The sequence below is a fragment of the Cinclus cinclus genome, chromosome 4, assembly GCF_963662255.1.
Source record: "Cinclus cinclus chromosome 4, bCinCin1.1, whole genome shotgun sequence".
Taxonomy (NCBI): Eukaryota; Metazoa; Chordata; class Aves; order Passeriformes; family Cinclidae; genus Cinclus; species Cinclus cinclus.
The window spans coordinates 61316635-61337190 of NC_085049.1; the positions used below are offsets into that span (position 1 = coordinate 61316635).

Genomic DNA, 20556 nt, shown 5'->3' on the forward strand with positions numbered 1-20556 from the left:
AGACAGCTGATGGAAAACTTACTCTAAATACTGGTAATATTATTTGAGCAGTAGAATAGTATTATACTTCTTTTGATTTGGTGGTTGGTTTGTTTTTAAAATAAATTCCATACATGGATATCTACTGTTTTTGATTGTCAGGTGATCTATCAGTTGTGTGCATGCTCGGACACTTCAGGTCCAACTATGAGATATCTGAGGACCAGTCAGGATTTCTTATTCACTCAGCTTCAGTACTTGCCATTTTCTATCAAAGGTAATCTTTATGCTGTGATAAGATTGTGCATGTTTACAATTCAATGCAATTTTTGGCTCCCTAGGAGTGAAAGAAGAAACATTATTAAACTGAATTGATTGCAGGCTGTGCTTAATCGTTTAATTCTGCAAAAATTGACCTCTCCCTACTTAAGAAGTTCAGATTATTAGTGCTGAACTTTTGGAAAGGAATGTTAGCTTTGGAATGCACCAAGTCTCCAGAACCACGTTCTAATCTATATTGCAATTATCATTGTAGTTTTGTTAGCTCATGCTGTAGAAAAAAAAAATAAAATTGACAAGTAAGAGTGTTATAAAGAACCCAGGGAGTATAAGGCTGATGGTTGTAACTACCTGTGTCGCCCCTTTCTTTGAATAAAGTACTTTTGAGCTCATAGGTATGTTTTATATTTCAAATCAATATTTCTCAGGTGTCTTAAACTGAGCAAATGTGCTTTATCAGATGCTTAACCATCAGTCTTTTGTTCAGTGACAGTAAACTTAGCATTCAAGTACATGAATCCAGCATGTATGAAATGCTTTAGATGATTCTTATATAATTTAGGAATCTAAATTAGATGATTATAGGAAGATTCTAGGAGACACATGTTCTAGTCTCACCAATTTTGATTGAAGTTACAGTTCAATTGGGTAAATGTCTGGTCTGGTTATTTTCACTGAAATTGTAACTGACCCTATTGGCTCATGAAGCACTGTGTTCTTCACAATGACTGTTCTAATAGGTTTTGTCCAGTTTTGTTGTGCATGTATATATATTTATTGCATGTATGTGTATGATTTGTTTTCAAACTAACCACATTTTCATTTATTGGCTTTTATTTTATTTTATTGGCAGATCTGTGTTTTTGTCTCGTAAGCAAATAATAACTAATTACATCCTCTTAAGAGCTTCCTCAAGTGAAGAATGTAATATTTTTTATGCTCTGTTTTCTAATTGTTGCCTTATCCCCATCCAGAACACGAGATTTCAACCCTCAACCAAATGTCTTGGCTAATGAAGACTGCAGCTATAGAAATGCGAGTGACATCGCTGAACCGCCAGCGCTCCCACACACAGAGACTGCTGCATCTGCTGCTCGATGACATGCCTGTGAAACCATACCTGGGTAAGAGGAACTTAGGGTGAGGGTAAATAGGCTGGAATAAATGGAGAATGAGAGACTTCAGTTCTTTGCTTCATAAGCTTGTGACGGTTCATTTGTGGTATCAGGTGTGGAATTGCCACTGGAGATGCAGGAAGAAAGATGATGGTGGTTGTAGACTCCAAAGTGGAAGAAATCAGGGCATCATTTTGTTCATTGCTGATAGAAAAATTAAAAACAGTTGATGAGGCAGGAAGGGGGACATTAAAAAATAATTAAAATTGTAGAATAATTTGAGCTGCCATTCAGAATCATTGCAATATAGAGAAGGTGGAGGGTCTTACATGATAATCAGTTTTAGAGTTTCTCAGTCTTAGTGACTGTCACAAGCTCTCAAACTTCTCTTGCAGAAGACAGTAGCTACTGGTCAATTTTGCATTTAACATTATTACATCACAAAAGTGATATTTCATCCCAATGTGGTACAAAATGCAATGTCAAATGAAAAGGCAAGTTTTCAGACTTTTAGGGTAGAGTTTTAGTTTCAGAGTAGAAGTAAATTAAGAAAAATAAACCCAGATGGAAATAAAACTCTTTACATGAAGAAAGTAGAATAAATGGAAGATTATTTTAATAGGCTACTACAGTATGGTGTTTTCCCTTAATTTTATCAGCCCAAACACTCTTTTCATCCTTGTGGAGATCTGAGCATGGGAAACTGTTCAGATGTGCTATTCATTTTATGGTGTCTATCCAACTGCATTATTCATACCAGAGAGTGAGATGTCTATTTAGGCATTTTTGTATTTTCTGATCTGTATATAATAATTGGATAGCTTTTGTCACGTAAGTATTGTTTTCATTTGATTAACAGTTCTGGCTATATTGTATTAGAGGACTTTAATGTGAAAGGTTTATCAGTTTATCACTGTGCTCTGTCTTTCACTATTAATAAAGTAGGTAATATTTTTCACTTAGATTTGTTTATTGCAATTTATTTAGTATGTTTTATTACCTTCAGCTGATGGTGAAGGAGGGCTGGAAGATGAAAGTCGATCAGTCAGTGGATTTCTCCACTTTGACACTGCTTCTAAAGGTAACTGTTATGACTGTTGATTATTTATCAGTGAAGTGTGTCTTCTCGTGAGTAGGCTGGAGGGCCACGTCCAGAAAGGACACTTGGAAAAAGAAAGTAATAGGTGTTCTAAGCAGCAGCAGTACATGAAACAGTTTTATTTAGAGTGGGGAAAAAAAATAAATTGAAGAACCTTGATAGAATACTTGGTGTGAGTGAAAAACACTGAACTGGAAAGGCAATTTGAGAAGTATGTTTAAGTATCTGTGCAAGGATGAAATGGGAGAGTGGCAGACTATCAAATGTATTGCTAACAGTAGAAACAGACTGCTGCTAAGGCTGAACATAATTGTATTTTCATGGCAAAGAATACAAGTCCCACATCAGTAAATAAATTCAGATTCCATATGGATTCTCAACAAAAGACTGCAATGGTTATAATTGAGAACCAGCCTGATTTAATTTGGGAGGAAAAAATGAGTCTTCTGTTTATAAGTATTGGATGACATGCATGTATAACAGGAGAGCTATACAGTATAAGACATCTTAAGAATTTAAGGCCTTAGAAAGTGTTTTTAAACCTGTTACATAGATTGATAGCACTTTATGAAGATTTAATGTTTTCTTTTGAAACTTTACATATTAAGATGAAGATTTAGATTTACAAAGGTAAATCAGGCTCTTTTTGTTAATTTTTTTGATTTCCCCTTGATGCTTCTGAATACGATTTGGATTGATTTGCATTTCCAGTACGCAGAAAGATCTTAAATATCCTGGATTCAATTGACTTCAGTCAGGACATTCCAGAGCCTTTGCAACTGGATTTTTTTGATCGGGCTCAAATTGAGCAAGTCATTGCTAATTGTGAGCACAAGAACGCACGTGGACAAGTGGTCTGCAATGTCAAGGTTAGCATTGGTTTTGTTTTCAAGTTGCATTTGCTATTTTATACTTTAATAATAATTCAAAAAACAACAATGTGTTAATAATACTTTGAAACTTACTTTTACATAAAAGGTGTATGTTTCAGATATGTATTTCTTTGGTTGCCAGTACACAACTACCTAGCACTACATACATCTACACAATTACATGTTGTTGTGTACTGCAGTAGTTCTTGGAGGCTTTACTTAAGGTTGTGTCACATTGTGATGAGTACTGGACAAGTGCATTATAAATAATCCTGAAAAATTTGTGACCCTAAAAAAATTAGTAAAATTTGTTGGAATCCCAGTCCATCTGTTGCATCTGTCACTACACAGCCATCTCCTAGATTCTTTTAGGAGGTACAAATACATCTCTGTTGTCACTTATCCTAGTTTTGGCTCAAATACCGTTAATTTTCTTCATAGTAGCTGGTATATTATTGTGTTTTGGATTTAGGATGAGAGTAATGTTCCTAACACTTTGATCCTTTAGTTGTTCCTAAGCAATATTTACATAGTGAAGGACTTTCCAGCTTCTCAAACCACCCACCAGTGAGTAGGCTGTGGGCACAGGAAGCTGGGCACAGCCAGAACAACCGACCCAAAACTTGCCCAAGTTCCATACCTTATGATATCATGCTTAATGTATAAATTAAGGGAAAAGCTGTCTGTGGGCTGCTGCTCAGGAGCTGGCAGGGCAGTGGTTGGCAGGTAGTGAGCAATTCCGCTTGTGCATCCCTTGTTTGTATTGTTCTAAATGTTGTATTAATACCCCCTGCTTTCCTTTTCTGTCCTATTAAACTGTCTTTAACTCAACCCACAACTTTTACTTTATTTTTCCCCCAATTCTCTCCCCTACCCCACTGGGGCAAAGAGTGAATTTCTGTGTGGTGTTTATCTACCTGCCTGGTTAAACTGGATCATCATTAAAGTTTCACTTTTAATTTCAGTACGTTCACAGAGTTCTGGTTGCAGAAGTCAATGCTCTTCAAGGAATGGCAGCAATAGGGCAGAGACCTTTACTTATGGAGGTAAGTACAGAAAAAGTTAACTACTGTTTGTTGTTGCTCTTGATGGATTTCATACTCTGTCAAACAGTAAGTTTTACTATAAAAGATTTGATTCGAGTCCTAATTTAGAGTTAGTAATTCCCGAAGATAAAAATCCCAAAATTGATAAGCTAAAGTACTTCTTACCATACTGTTCTCTAAACAGCTGGCCTGGAGTCTGTTTTCTTCTTTTCTTTAACTTCTTCCCTCCCCATTAGTGATAACAATTGCAGCTTCCACCCCACCATACAGAAAGCAGTTACATACTGATAGCAAGATTGGCTGTTGACAAGTACAGTGTGTTAATCCTATGGCCAAGATTATTTTGCCTTTCTCTGAAAGGGGATGCTGATTTATTTCTCCTTTTTACTGCACAGATACTGTTTCAGTGAACTGGGAGATAAGTTATTTTCTGAGTTTTCTGCCATCTTTAAGTTGAAATTGTTTTTGTTTTGATTTTAAAATTCTATGAAATAATTTCCCTGGTAACTTTTTTTTTTTTCCTATAAGATTGAGACATTCATGATGTCTGCCCTGTGAAAAGCAGCTCAGAAATGGAATGGGCTACCTTGTTGAAGTAGTAATAGCAGCTTGTTTCTAGTAAGCTGAAGACTTAACATTTTCTTCAGAAGACTACTACAGAGAGATGAAATTGTCCTTGTGAGGTCTGTCTTTGCAACTGATTTCTTCTAGCATTGTAACTGAGTTTCTTTGTGGTGGGTTTTCAGGAGATCAACACCATCCTGCAGTATGTGGTGGAGCGGAACAAGCTGCTGCAATGCCTCCATGCCAAGAGGCATGCTCTGGAGTCGTGGAGGCAGCTGGTGGAAATCATACTCACTGCCTGCCCCCAGGATCTCATACAGGCTGAGGAGAGGCAGCTCATTATTCGGGATCTGTTGCAGGATGTGCATGACAAGGTAGTGCTCTGCTGTAAATCAGTCCTCTCCTTCAACTTTGTTGCTGCATCTTTTTATGTGAAAGTGCTTCAATATTGATTGTAATCCAAAAAGATTTTGTCTGTATTTAGTATTGTTTTTAGTTTTCTCCTTGCAGTTATGCTCAAGTTGAATGCACTTTGGATAAAGGGGATACTCTGTATTCTTGCATAACTACATATTCTCAACCATATATTGAGGTATTTCAGAGGCATTTCAGTATCATCCAGCACTGTGGTAGTCCGGAAAAGGTGTGTGAAAAAGAAACAGCCTGCTCTGATTAGAAACAAAGAAGAACTTATTAAAGGCTGAAGGCAAACTGTTTTAATTTACTGGGTTTGTTAGACCACTACTACAAGTCCTACTGCTGCTGCCTTTGAAAAATTAAAGAGTTGAATGAAGCTTCATAATAGGAAAACTAAAGATTTTGCAATTAGAAGGGCTTTTGGAAGTGTGAGGGTTTGTCTTAAAAGTCTAGGTGTTTTACTGCAGGGTTATAGTAATAATTTTTGAGACAGACTAGACAGTTACTACAGACCCATCCATTCTAAAAGGCAAAATTTAATGAAGGATTATTGTACTTTTTAGTCTGCTGGGGCACTATTAGTTTTTTGCTTTATTGTGAGAGTTACATGGTTTGTAGTTCTGATTAATAGTTTTGTTTTGAGAAATGTCTATAAAAATGTTACATCTTTTCAAGGAAAAAAGTAACCTTTTTGGGTTTTGATTTTGTTGCTTCCATTATTTTCTTCTGTAGGAGTTACCTAAAAGTTATGTATTTTTAGTGGATTTAAGTTAGAAAAAACAGGAAATAAGGAAGGCCTTTACAAGATGAAGAAATTTCTTTCCTAAAATCTTTACGAAGAGGAAATTCCAGATTCTTAATTTTCTGTAACACCTTGGTGAAAACTTGCATGAAGCTGAGAAAAAAAATTGTTACTATCTATTGAAAATAATTGAACTACTACTCAAATTTACTATATTGCTTAAAAGGAAAGCTCCTTCAGTATTAGTGATAAAGATTTACCTTCTAAATAATAGTGAATATAAACAATACGTGCAAACTTCTTGTTTGTATTTTTCCACATTGTCTTAATGCTCCTTTGATGCTCAGCCCTTTGGGGTTTTTAAGTAGTACCTTCACATTTTCAATGGTAATGAAATAGCTGTATAGCCAAGAAGGTACCATTTGTTCTTTCCCTAGCTTCAGCTTAGATATTTTACTAATAAAGCATCTCAAATGTGAACACATTTCTTCCCTTTCTGCCATCCAGATTTGATTATCAGCCTGACTGTGATTTTAAAAAACCAGAAGGCTAATGGTCTTTTCAATTAAAATATGTTCAACTCAGGTTTCAAAACAAGTTTCTGACATTAGTGCTTTGATGCGTTTTAAATACTGTCATGTTAATGAAATCCTTATGCATACATAAATTAAATAGTAGTGAGAGGCTAATTTAATTGCTTTAATAACTCATGAAGTCAGATACTTTTAAACATTTTTTTCTTTTGCCTTTTTTTTTTTTGTTTGTTTTTTTGTTTTTTGTTTTCTTCTTTCTACTTCTGTATTAAGATCCTCGATGATGATGCAGCTCAGGAGTTGATGCCAGTGGTGGCAGGGGCTGTGTTCACCCTGACTGCCCACCTGAGCCAGTCTGTGAAAACGGAGCAGAAGCAGCCACTTGCACTCCCTGTGGCAGGACAGTCCCAATATGTCTTGATGCTGGATGGTTCTTTTGCCTCATCACCTGGCTCTGAGAGCATATCCATGGGTTTTGCTTCTGTTGGTGACTCCTCTCTCCACATAATCTTAAAAAAGTTGCTGGATTTCATTTTGAAAACAGGTGTGTTTGAGTTTTGCAGGGTGTGTATGTGAATTCTAACTGCTGAGAGTAAAATGGTGGGTTGACCTGCTTTCAGATACTGCAAGGAAGATTTTTGTTACAGTCAGTTAGGTGGATGTTACATGATTAGTATAGATGGAAGTGATCTTAATAACAAAAAAAATAGCAAACACTTTAAAAAAAATCTGAACAACAAACAGAAGAGAGATATGTAAATAACTGTAAAGAGAATTTAATATTCTCATTCTTTTGGAACAGCATGAACTTGCTGAGTATACTCATAAATACATTTTTATGCAAACAGTAGAACTTCACCTTAAGGAATCTAGTTGTTTTATTTATTTCTGTACTACCATAGGAAAGTTAAATAAAGTGCCAGTGGAAGATGGTGTTACGGAATTTCCATTTATTTGGTCGTAAATGTGAATGTTTCTTGTTTACAGGTGGTGGCTTCCAGAGAGTGAGGACACACCTTTATGGATCACTGCTTTATTATTTGCAGATTGCCCAGAGACCAGATGAACCAGACACTTTAGAAGCAGGTATGGTCCAACTGTATTTGGAAAAGAGCAAAAAATAAGTTGTTATTAAACCCTGAAGAGTACAGTTTCTGCATGCTGAGTTGTCTTCTGGAAATAGGTGGAAAACATTTTTCTCCAAGAGCCTCTGAAATGAATTACTTATGCCTTCATATCTTTATGTACATTCATACCATAGTGATCTTATTAAAAAAAAACCAAAACAAAAAACTAACAACAAAACAAATTCCAAAGCAAAAAAAGCACAAAACACCAACCACACAAACCTTGAAACAAACCCCAAGGGTTATTTCGTACCCTTTCTCTTCCTTTGTCTGAAGATCCTCCTGGGGGAGAAACAAATACAAGAGCCTCATACACACCCCACCACCACCTCCTCCCAAAAAAATAAGCAAAAAATAAGCCAACCAGGGTTGCTATTTATCTGGGAGTACTTAAGGTAAATATCACGTTCTTTCCATGAATGCCAAAATACTTGAATTGTTAGTGTTTCTCGTAATTATTTAGAGTTCAGACAAGGACTGAGGAAAAAATCTTGGGCTAGTGCCTGCATGCAGACTTTTACTTGGTCTGTGTTTAGAGCTACAGTAGTAAAAGCAAAAAGACAAACTATGAATTTGTTATGGCCCCTTTGAAGTGTATGACTGACTTCGGTTTTATTCTCTCCCATTCAAGTTACCTTGTTAACTTAGCTCAGACTGAATGTTGTGGTCCCAGTGAAAGTTCCTAGAATGCTAGGATGGTTTGGGTTGGAAGGGGCCTTTAAAATTGATATCATTCTAACCCTCTGCCATGGGCAGGGACACCAGGTTGCTCAAAGCCTCATCAAACCTGGCCTTGAGCACTTCCAGTTTTAGGCCTATTAGTTTATCCATGTAACAAGTGCTAAACATTTGTATTATTTTAAACAGAGTGTTCACAAGGGTGATGGATGTACAGGCCACAACTTTTGCTCTGGCTGATCTGTGTGATATCCAAGGAAGGGTGTATTTGCAGTTCATTTAAAAACCCTTGACCATTGTTTGGGGCATTTCTGTTGCAAGGTATAGAGAGAATGCCCTGAGGGATATAGCATCAGCTGTAGCTAAGCTAATTCTAAGATGCCTGTCTTTGAATATTTTCATTTTTTACTTTATTTGCTTTTTTACAGCTAAAAAAACTATGTGGGAACATTTGACAGCTCCTGAAGATGTATTTAGTAAATTGCAACGGGAAAACATGGCAACTATTGAGAGTTATGGGGCAGCTCTGATGGAGGTTGTCTGTCGTGATGCTTGTGATGGCCATGAGATAGGCCGGGTAAATGAATCTCTTCTTTTAAAATTACTGTTCTGCTTGTTTTGAAGAATATCATCTGTGCAGAGATGGGAGGTTTCATGAGGTAGCACTAGAACATTTCTGTATGTACTGGATCTGTTTCATGTTTCTGTACTCCCACTTATCCTTCAAACTGCTGAAAGGAGAGCCGTATGTGCATATTACTTTTTTTTTTTTTTTACTCAATAAGGCTACGTGTCCTCTTTTTTTAAAAATAAGGGTAGAAAGCTCTGTTGCAGAAGATGTAGGCAGGGATCTCTTTGACAGTTATGTTACTATTTTTAAGTTATGGACTTAGTCACCTTGGGAAGATGTGACTTCATGATGAAGTAATTTCTGATATTAGCCAGTAGGTGACAATCTAATCAGAAGGCAAACTAGTTTTAAATAGTAAGTGTGCTTGAGGCGATACTTCATTGAAATATTTTGCCTTACTTTTTACTCAACAATATTTGTAATGTTTTTTAAAAGAATAGTAGAGAAAGGTAATTGGCTTATACTATATTAGTGTTGAGAAATCCTAAAATATTTTTCACATAAATGATTGCAGTTGTAGTGAGAAAATGCATTCTGCTTATAAAAAGCTGTTAGAAGAAACTGTTTAGCATTTCAAATTTCTAGGTATTTATTAAAAATCTCATTGATCTTACAGGTTGAATTCTGTTTTGATTTGTTTGTTTTTCTTCCTTCATCCCAGATGCTGGCATTGGCTTTACTGGATCACATTGTTTCAGTAGACAAGCAGCAGCAGTGGCTGTTGTATCTCTCAAATAGTGGCTACCTGAAGGTGCTTGTGGATAGCCTGGCAGATGATGATCTGGCTCTTCAGAGCTTGCTCACACCTCAGCCCCCTCTGCTTAAGGCGCTGTACACCTATGAGTCCAAAATGGTAACAGTACTTAAGAAATTATTTTCTTTTACAATGTTTATTTTTTAATTTTACTTTTTAGTAAAAGTTGTTTGTCTACACTTTGCATAGATTATACTCAGAGGTAGTGTTAAGGAAGCTTTCCTGTCTGACCATTCAAGAGCACTCTGGCAGTCACACTTGCACCAGCAGAGACTTTACCTGCTGGGACCAAAACCTCTTCACAGCGAGCGGCTCCAGTGATGACCGATGGGTGCCCCGCTTGACTCCCTACTCTCACCACACTCACACAGACTGGGTTTCCTTGCTGGTTTAACCTCAGCTTTCCCAAGGCAGTCTCAGCCATCTGGATCCTTAAAATGACTTAATTATGGTGCAACAACAGAATAAAGAGTTCAAGCTGGTGCCTCTGAGGAGGAACCCTGAACAAAACCCCTGGGTTTTATTACCTTCAGCAGTCTGTGTGAGTCAGTCTGGGGTCTTCCAGCTGAGTCTTCTGCTGTGTCTCTGACTGTCCTCTGGCAGGTGCTCTGTGTCACTCACACCCTTTGTTTTGCAAAGGGTGGTTCACAGGCTCTTGTCTGGGGCTCCTGCCACCCAGAGCTCAATCTGCGTCTGCACCAAAGGCATTCCTTAAGGAGATTTTACTAAAATAATATATTTGAAATGATGCTAAAATCAAGTGAGAAAGTACACATTATTAGTCTTGTTGTGCGTCTCCAAAACTTAACCTTCTCTACTCTTGTCTAGGCATTCCTCACTCGAATAGCCAAAAGTCAGCAAGGTGCATTAGAGCTGTTGAGGTCTGGTGTGATTGTGCGGCTGGCACAGTGCCAAGTGTATGACATGAGACCTGAGACAGACCATCAGGGGTAAGTGTTGCTTCCCTGGCTGATGCTGAAACCTTAATACAGTCTTCCCTGGAAGCACGTCACATCTTTTTATAGCCTCATGATTTTTGAGTAATGATTTGTGAGTTTATTCTTTGTGCATATGTTTCTTAAATCTATCAGTTTAGTTTAAAGCTACCTTTCATTGAGAGGAAAATTTCAGGTGTGGGTGTGAGGTTGTAGTTGCATGCTGTTTACTTAGACCACACAAAAAATTAATTTGATATCTTCAATAAATATGATTAATGTATTACTATTAAGTAATTTATACTGTAATGTTTGAAAAACAGCTTACACTGTAAACTTATTTTGTGGGCTTTGCAGCTGGTGAAGCGAAGAGTTTGTCCTCCACCATAAAGCACTGAGAGAGCAGTGAATTAAATGGTATTTCAGGAATATTTTATGGTGTATTTAAAAAAAAAAATTCAGTTATATATTGCTTGGCAAGTTTCTTGATGTGCTGCCATGTTAGTATTGCGAGGTGATTGAGAGAAGAACTCAGAGAAGGAAATTCTGTATTTAGGGGAAATTGCCTGGGTTGACTTTAAGCCTTGGTCCCTGTTTTAAACTTAACAGTTCTTAGTGACACACTGGGAGTTCAAGCTCTTGGGAAAAATTAAAGACTCAGGCAAGGTATGCTATTTGAAAGTTCCAGTTAGACATAATATGATTGTACAAAACCTACAGGACATTTGTGGAGAGCTGTATTTAACAGTTGCTTTAGAATTAAGCACAATTCGTCCTAAAATATTTGCGAATACCTAGTTTTGTATGTCAGTAAGCAGGTATTGTATTTCTGCAACAAGGTTACCTAGTTTAGTGTAGCATAATACAGGGGAGTAATTTTCCCTGCTTAAAGAAAATGTCTGGCAGCAGTTGTGTATCACAAATGCATTGTTTTTCCAATATAAACTCCCTTCAGGTCTAGATCTCTTATTGAAATATGAACGTAATCGCTCAAGTAATATGAGTAATCACTCAAGATTTGGCTTGTCACTCAGACTAGAGTAATCACTTTAGATGTAGGCTGAGGCTCTGCCTCATTAGTAGACTTCATTTTTCTTGTACTCTTTATCTGTTTTTTTCCTCCCTTATTTTTAAACCTCCTAAGAATGTATGCAATGAGAGATCCCCCAGTCTTCATTCCTGCTCCAGTGGAACGTTATCGCCAGATTCTTCTTCCAGCTCTTCAGCTGTGCCAAGTGATCCTCACATCCAGCATGGCACAACACTTGCAAGCAGCAGGACAGGTACATTCCAGAACATGCTTGAGAGTATTGCTACTATTGTTCATTCAAAGAAATTATATATGCTTTTGCTCTGATATGTTTTTTTTTGGTTTTTTTTTTTTTTTTTTAAATTTCATCCTTGCCAGTACACAAGGTCTTTTAAAATTCTTCAGAAGCATTGCTTCTTCTCTGCTTGTCATTAAATTTTGAGTCATTCATATTTTCTCTTTTTTTCTTGTGATGCAGGTTTTGCAGTTCCTGATTTCCCATTCAGATACCATCCAGGCAATCCTGAGGTGTCAAGATGTAAATGTTGGATCTCTCCAGGAGCTGGCCTCCCTGACGGGAATAATCAGCAAGGCAGCATTGCCTGGTAGGAACTGCAGTTTTGAAGCCTCAACCCCATCTGCATGAATCTCAAGCTTTGTTTTCTGTAAAGAAACAGCAAGACGGAAGAAAATATCCATGACAATACAGATTCTTTTTTTACATTTAGAGCTCTGAGAAAAATAAAGAAATGTTAAATGATTTTTCTTGAAGTAAATATGGTGGATTTGCAGTAGATATAGTGCTCTTACCCATATGTATCTGACTTTCCGTTTTCTTTTCATCGTGCTACCTCATGCTAAGTACTTTTTGTCTTGGAGGTGACTTGCAAATAGAAGTGCTTAAAGTATCTGTGGTACCTTCAAAAACAATGTCTTTTCAATAATTTCTGTAACAGAGGAAATTAAGAGAGAAAATTGTTTGCCTACCCATTTTTTTAATGTCTTCTCTGCTTTTATTTATTTAAAATATAAAGTTTCCCATATAAAATATATGCAGATTAGCATACTGCCATTTCTCTTTGGTGACTTACCTTCACAAAGGGCTAATAATGATTGTGAGGGATATAGTGGTTTCTTCTGCACATTTACCAGTTCAAAATAACTTGTCTATTTTGATTTAATGGTTTTCTTTGTTCAGGAGAGATGTCTGACTACAGTAGAAAGGGGTGCAGAGCTGTAGGTTAAGCCCAGATGCCTCTTTGCTTACAGTATATAAAGCTTTGCACAACAACTGTAATTTCCATGCCAGCCTCCCTTCCTCCTTGCCCCCATTTGATTACTTGGCAGAGCATTAAGCCACCTGCTCCCATGCATCTCCTGGTAGCTGCATTCATTATCTGAATGTTTTGCTCAAAAAATATGCAAAATGCAGGTTGAATGTTTGGCTGAAATATTTCTGGTAACTCCTTATATTTAAATGTATACACTGCATAAATCTGTTTTAAAAAAACCCCAAAACAGTTATTTAATGGCTGTATCTTTTATCAGGAGTGTTAAATGAGCTGGACACGGATATTAATGAAGGGACACAGATGGAGCTACAAGGACACATCGGGCGATTTCAGGTAATAAAGTCATGTATTTAACCTATGTCCTTTTAAAATTGGCTTTCTAGATGTGTTTCTTCCTGTTTTTTTTTTTACTTTGAATAGTAGCAGTTGGGAAAGAGATGTTTTCCAGCATCAAGAAGAATGTGTTTGAGACTTTTTTTGTGGGAATGGGATGGGGTTTTGGTGGTCTGTTTTTTGGTGTCTCCTCACACTTCCCTGTCCAGTAGAAGAGATAACATTTGGCAACATCAGGATTGCATCAGGGACTTTGTTTGCCTTCATGGCTTAGGCTTATGTGAAGAGAGGAATTTGAAGCCAACACCAAAGCATGTGAAGTAAAGCAGAAACAGTCTGTTACCACTTTGGCCACAAGCATGTCTCCAGCTCAAAAATTTGGTGTATCAGAAATGCTAGGTGGCTGATTTATTTGTTACTGAATTAGTTTTTGTACTCTACCAGACTTAGCTTCAGATTTTGTTTGTCCATGTAGGTAAAGGTGTTTTAGGTGTGGGAATGGGTAAACCTAAACTGCTATTGATACTATTCTGGATAATAGCCTGCAAGAGACACAAGAAAAGTTGTGCACTTGTGAATTGCACTCATTTCTTATTGGCAGTGTTCTAGAGTGCCATTAATTTCTAAGTTAAAACACTAAAGACTTTAAATATTGTTTATGAAGTGCTAGAAGTTTTTTTTCTGCATTGCCTTCTTAATACTGTGTTTGAAGGGACATGTATCACTTAAGTGAAAAAATTGTGCACTTCATTTGTTGAGATGGTAATTTAAAAGTTCATTTCTTACGGCAGCGGCAGTGCTTAGGACTTCTGAGTCGGTTTGGAGGATCAGACAGGCTACGTCAGTTCAAGCTGCAAGATGATAATGCAGCAGGAGACAGAGTGAACAAGAGGGATGAAACTGAGTTGGCCGTGCAGCAGGTAAGGACACAAGATGCTAGGACCTTCAGCACATTTTACCTGCTGTGCAGATTTGTTTAGTTACCATAATTTCATATGATAGTAGTAATGCTCTACACTGGTTTTAGTGTGGTATCTGAGTCCACATTTTATTTAAAGTAACCCTTGAAAATGTATTTACTTACATTTGCATTAGAAACCTTTTTTTTTTTTTTTTTTTTTTTTTGCATAAAAACTCTGTGAATGTTGAAGGCTTACATTGATCTGAAATTTTCAAAATGAAAGCTGTGTGTACAGGTCAATGGCTAACACTGACTTAAAGCCAAAGGGGACTTAAAATTATCCAGAAATTTTAGCTAGCAGGTTTGGGAAAGAGGCAAAGTTGCAAGTCCTAGATTTGCAGTAGAAGAGAGTCTGTAACTGATGAGAAAATAGAATCATCACATTCTGGTGAGAAGAGAGGAGCAAAGCATGTTGTTCACTGACATTTGTCCATTTAAAATTGAATGCTCCAAAGCCTGTAGATACTGTAATTGCCATGCTGTCTTTTTTTCCCCCACGTTGTTGGCAGATCTGTGCAAACGTGATGGAATACTGTGAATCACTGATGTTGCAAAGTGCCCTCAGTTTTCAGCACACTGTTTGTCTGTTTACTCCCAGCCTGTTAGAGTCAACCAACCGTGATGGGCCTCGGCAGGGTGAGATTTTTGACTTTATGTTTTATGACCCTGAACAGTGTGACATTTGGGCTACTAGAAAATGTTGAACCAAAGGCTGTAGTTTCACATACTCTAAGTCACTTCATACAAATACTGTAGCTGCTCACTCTCTCATTCTGGAATCCATGCTTGTTCAACCTAGTGCTAAACCAAATTGGGAAACTAATCCTAGTTAAAACAAACAAATTGTTTTCTCATTCATAGCCTTGGGAAATATGTCAGTAAAGAAATGTGTGTCTGTAAATAAATAGCACAGGACGGGAAGGTCAAGATTTTTTTTTTTTCAGTATTTGTGCTGGATTACATTATTTTAAACTAGGACCTCATTTATGACACGTACAATGTGTTTTGAAGCTGATTGGAACTCTATTATAACTCATCGCGAGAGTTTACACTGTGTTATTATGCAGTTGAATGGCTAAAATATGTGAATAGTAAGTCTTCTAATCTGGTTAAATTTCACATTTTGTACTCAGTACTGCACTAGGCTGACTGCCTTTTAGTAGTGCAGTCACAGCTTTTTACCTAGACTTTTATTCGTGTTGCATGTGACACAAGTGCAAAATACACTTGCCAGTGCTTTCCTGTCTTTCACTAGGTTCTCGACAGAGAGCATAGCTTATTGATTTCTTGGGCTTTTTTAGTTTTGTTTTCTTATCTTCAACATCTTGTCTAGATACACAAGTACCAGTGGTCCCATATTGGCACTTACCTGGCCTGGGCATTATTGTTTACCTGCTGAAACAGAGCACTAGTGATTTCTTCAGTTACTATGACAGCCATCGTCAGAGTGTTAACAAACTGCAAAATGTGGAGCAACTGCCACCAGATGAAATAAAAGAGGTGATTGTTCTTCTCTCTCCGTAGTTTCTGTACTCTAGTAACTTGGACACAGGCTCCAAAGCATCTTTGATAAGCAAGTGGTTCCACTTCTTGTGCATGTTCATTTCTACTGTTGGTGAAGGGGGTCCGTAGAATGAGTGATCTAACACTTTAGGGAAAATATTTGGCATAACTTTGTAAAAGTTGTTACTTTCATTATAGTTGCTTGGAGATGGGTTTAATTTTTCCATTTTTTGGTCATCGAAGTTACGCAAATTCAAAATAGAGAGCAAGGTTTTAAAGAAATAGTAGCTTACAATAAAGTTCTAGATATTAATAAGTAATCTTATTTGCTTATTTCTCTTGATGTTCTGTGATTTGCTACAGTCTTTGTTTTTTTCTCTTCCCATCACAGTTGTGTCAGTCAGTTATGCCAGCTGGAGTTGACAAGATTTCCACTTCCCAAAAATATGTCTTAGCAAGGCGGCGCCTGGTGAAACTAATAAATAACAGAGCCAAGTTGCTCTCCCTCTGTTCCTGTATCCTTCTAAAATTGAAATGACCCTCAAGGTGATGATGCAGAAAAGCAGAGAGATAGAAACAGGGTTTTTTAAACTGGATTTCTGGCCTCTTTGGACAAAATTTTTTTGCAAAAAGTAAGTTTGAGATAATGACAATTTATGAGGGTATTGCTCTGCTATTGCCAGAGTGTAAGGATTTTCAAGTTAGTAATGCCCATTTTGAAACCCAGCTAGGACTGTTTGCAACATGCTAATAAAGGAGTTGTTACAGCCCAGATCTTTTATTTTAGTGTCCAGATCCCATAAACATTCACACATGTCCAAGTGTGGTGGAAGAAATACTTTGAAAAATAATTTTGATGTGCCTGTCACAGTAGGAGTTTCTGGTCTTACACCATAAACCTAAATCTAGCCAGTAATTCTAGGGAAATAGCCAGTCATGTGCAAAAGAGTTGTCTTCAACAGATCAGACTTTTCCTCTGCAGTCTCCCTTGGGAAGGATGTGCTCTTGCACACTTTGCTGTTGTCACCTAAGATGTTACTGCCATCCCGGTTTCATGACCTCAGCTTTAATTTACTGTGTGCAGCTGAGGTACCTTTACAAACCACATGAGTACTCCATACTCTGCTCTCCTCCTGAGGGCTGGATTGAGGCTCTGCAGGGTGATGAGGACAGTGACTGTGAGTGATCCGTCACTGGGCTGTGGCGGTGGGGGAGGTGCCAGGTGGTTGAGCTGACATCTTCAGCTGTTTCCAAGTGTGTAATTATGCTCATACAGTAAATGTACAATCCAAAGACAGCTAAATTGGATTCCTCAACTGAGATGTGTCTGCAGATATCATAGAAATTTGTCTCTTCATTCTTTGGCGCCATCTGGAACACTACCTACTGCACTGCACACCCACTGACTCCCAAGACCCGCTGCTGTCCTCTAGGATGTCATTTAAGAAAGGAAGGCTGCAAGGTAAAATTTCTCAAACATCAAAATGCCTTTGAATAACTTCTGATGGTTAGCTTTAAATCTGGTTTCCTACTATTAATATCTTGCATTTCATATTTAATAAGAGATTTTGTTTGGATTTGGCACACCTTTGGATATTCTACTGAAGAATTGGCAGTACTGATACTGTTTACTCACAGACTTCTGGGTTTTGTGTATTACACATAATCTCCAAAGGAAAGTAAAAGTAACTATTTTTTTTCTGCTCTTCAAACTAACTAAAGTTCTGCTAATAAAATCAGATAAGCGATCCAGAACAGTTTATACGAAAACAGTTTATAGGAAAATACTTCAGTATAACTAAGATGAAATTAAAAAATAAAATTAATATTGGTGGTTTAAAAAGTATTTTAGAATTATAGCCACCATTGATTCACTAGAGGATTTTAAGTTTGTTGAATTTAGTCTTTTCAAAAAATAAAGAAATGGAAGGAAATCAAGGAGAGTGGATTTGCGGAAGAGTCTTTCGCTTAAAGTGCCATGTTGTGTGATCAAAATTATTTATGACTCACTCTTTATGCATTTTCTCCAAATCATTTAAGTAAAAAAAAGGTGTAATTTCTAATGCGCAAGTTTACTTTTGGATCAAATTGGAACAGTTTTAAATTTGTTATATGACTTGACACAGAGATAGTGTGGAGCAGCCAACATAACTTTAACGTCTTGTTTTCTATTGCCAGATTCCTTTGGTTCAGAGCCAAGGTTGGATTTTGGTAGTGGACTGAATCGTGTGAGCCAGCACGATATAGAACAGGTGAGATATGACAGTCTGCTGCAGGGTGCAGAATGCTCCTGGCTACCATGCAGCTATTGGGAGCAAGTCTGATTTTTGTTTTCCCACTTCTGAACAACTTGCAGTAACATCAACAGCATAGAACTTAATTTAGGATTAGTGAAACATTACAAAATTGTTTTGGAAAATACTGCGAAACAGGTGGTAATTTTGATGCTGTGCATGTATCTTTGAATCTTAATATGAACAGTTAAGCAAAAAATGAACGATACTTAGAAAATAGAGGAATCATTATTTTTCTCTTACCAACCAGTAAAATGGTGTTTTCTAATAGCAGCTTTACTAAAGCACCAGATATCCTTCAAAGACCTGCAGTATGAGGGCAAGTTTCTCAATTTTCTGTGATCCAACTGTTCACTACAGGTCAGCTTCAGCTAGGTTATAGAGAAGTGAGATCAAAAGGGTAACAGGAACTGAGGAGACTAGAAAATGTGAATGATAGAAGTAATTTCCACTTACACAGAAATTTAATAGTTTGTGTAAATTTGATGCAGAGGTGGCAGAAAAAAAGGTATTTGTTAATAAATCCCACTGACATTTCTATGGCTTCAGAAAAAAACTGTTCTTCAAAACTGCAGTGCCAAGTACCTTTATAAGATCTAGAATTGTAAGAAAAGTTGCTGTGTGTTTTGTAATGAGGCATCTGTAATTTTTGTTTGTACAGAAGTAAAGTGTACAGTATCATCTTTGTAAAAATACCTCAAATGGAGTTAATTCAGTGACTCTTTACATATGCATTAATGAAAAAAAGTTGTTGCTGCACACAAACTCTCTAAAGCGTGCTTAAAGGACTAGTAAAATTTTAATTGAAAGATGTGTTTGTATGACTGAGTGAAGAACCTGAATTATAACCAGTGATTCCTAAAACAGAATAAGTAGTACTTATTGGAGAAATCAGAAAAACCCATTCTTTGGAAAGCAGGTCAGAGAATAAGTCATAAGTGAAGGGGTTGACAGGCAGTGGATGATAAAACTGGCATTTCAGGAAGATTTTGTATTGATGACTGCATCAATTCTCTGTTTCTCAGCTTCAGATTGAAGCCACAAACAGCTTTGGTGAATCTCTGCAGAAGAAGCTCCTGGACATCGAGGGTTTATATTCCAAGGTTCGCTCACGGTACACCTTTATTCAAGCTCTCGTTAGACGTATCCGTGGGCTCCTAAGGATATCAAGGACCTGAAAGGCACTTGGTACATGCTGCTTGCCCAGTGAAGCTGTGTACTAGGGCAGGCCTTCCTTGGATTTTATAGATCAAACATTTTCTAAATACTGTCAAAATTATTTTGTTACTTTTTTTTTTTATCGCTGTGGATGAGTTTTGTGTATTCTTTCCTACTGCTCCCAACCTGACATAAACAATAAAGGATTGTTTTCAACTGAGTTATGAATAATGTAAAATTTCAAGCAAGAAAATTTTAATGGAGGACCTCAAGGAAACAGGAGGTTCTGCAACTGTGCTGATACTACACTTGTTGATGCTTTCAGAGAAAAGGACAACATCTTTGTTCCTGTTTCACACACAGATTTAATGAAACATGGAGTTGATGTTTCATCACTTGCAGACTGATTACTGTGGTGTGGATTTTTATATTAATTTTGTACTTGAACTGCTAATTTCTGCTCCCTCTCGTTCTGCCTTTTTTTCAGCTGAAAGGAGTACAAGCTGCTTATCTTTGAACCAATTTAAATGAGACAAGTGATAAAAGTAATGGAAGGTAACTGCTATAGGTTTGGTTCTTATGGCTGGGGGAGTAAAGGTTTGTGCTTTTCTTGCTGCAACACAAGTATAAGGACAGAATAAAATGCATGGAGAGGAAGCCAGTAATTGTGAATGGTAGGTTGGTTCTCCAGTTAGATTGTTCTCCTATGAGACATTGATATATCCTTGTATCTTCTGTAAAAAAAGTTATTAAAAAAGCATAATCATTGATTATTGATGTGAGATCTGTTGCACTTTTCCCTTAACGCAGTCTTGAGTCTACGGCCCACTATGTGTGCCTTGTACATTATGCTTCCTCTGAGTTTTTGATGCATAACGGTTCACTTTATGATTTTGTATTTACTTGTCTGCACACCCTAATTGCATGGATGATATCATTTTTATGCAGGGGTGATGACAGTGCTGCTGTCAGGTGAGGCCTGTTAGCTAATCCATAGGAGCAGCTTGCTGTCGGCGTTTTACACAGCTGGACTTTGACTGCTGACTTCAGCCAGCGTTCTCGTTTCTCTGCCACTCGGAGAAAACCAAGGCGCAATCCAAGAAGCGTGCTGGCTCCGAGGCCCCTCCGGCGGCCCTTTGGCAAGCCCGCGGCGGTTCCGAGCTGTCGACTGCGTGCCCCGAGGCTCCCGTTCTCCGTCGGCTCTCGGTGGCACC

The 20556-nt window shown here is 37.5% G+C and overlaps 1 protein-coding gene across 2 annotated transcripts in view; it reads left to right on the forward strand.

Annotated features, from left to right (window-relative positions):
* Positions 1–20139, forward strand: part of NUP205 (nucleoporin 205) — a 45687-nt gene extending 25548 nt beyond the window's left edge. For both annotated transcript variants that reach the window (XM_062492338.1, XM_062492340.1), the window contains exons 23-43: positions 142–256; positions 1233–1382; positions 2380–2454; positions 3184–3341; positions 4310–4390; positions 5137–5328; positions 6920–7190; positions 7634–7732; positions 8880–9028; positions 9744–9935; positions 10665–10786; positions 11916–12054; positions 12280–12406; positions 13350–13426; positions 14218–14346; positions 14897–15023; positions 15721–15887; positions 16282–16405; positions 17224–17352; positions 18069–18142; positions 19210–20139. In XM_062492338.1, the coding sequence (XP_062348322.1) occupies positions 142–256; positions 1233–1382; positions 2380–2454; positions 3184–3341; positions 4310–4390; positions 5137–5328; positions 6920–7190; positions 7634–7732; positions 8880–9028; positions 9744–9935; positions 10665–10786; positions 11916–12054; positions 12280–12406; positions 13350–13426; positions 14218–14346; positions 14897–15023; positions 15721–15887; positions 16282–16405; positions 17224–17352; positions 18069–18142; positions 19210–19362 (2850 nt within the window). In that variant the 3' untranslated portion in view covers positions 19363–20139. The remainder of the gene's footprint in view (positions 1–141; positions 257–1232; positions 1383–2379; positions 2455–3183; positions 3342–4309; positions 4391–5136; positions 5329–6919; positions 7191–7633; positions 7733–8879; positions 9029–9743; positions 9936–10664; positions 10787–11915; positions 12055–12279; positions 12407–13349; positions 13427–14217; positions 14347–14896; positions 15024–15720; positions 15888–16281; positions 16406–17223; positions 17353–18068; positions 18143–19209) is intronic.
* Positions 20140–20556: the final 417 nt, after the last annotated feature.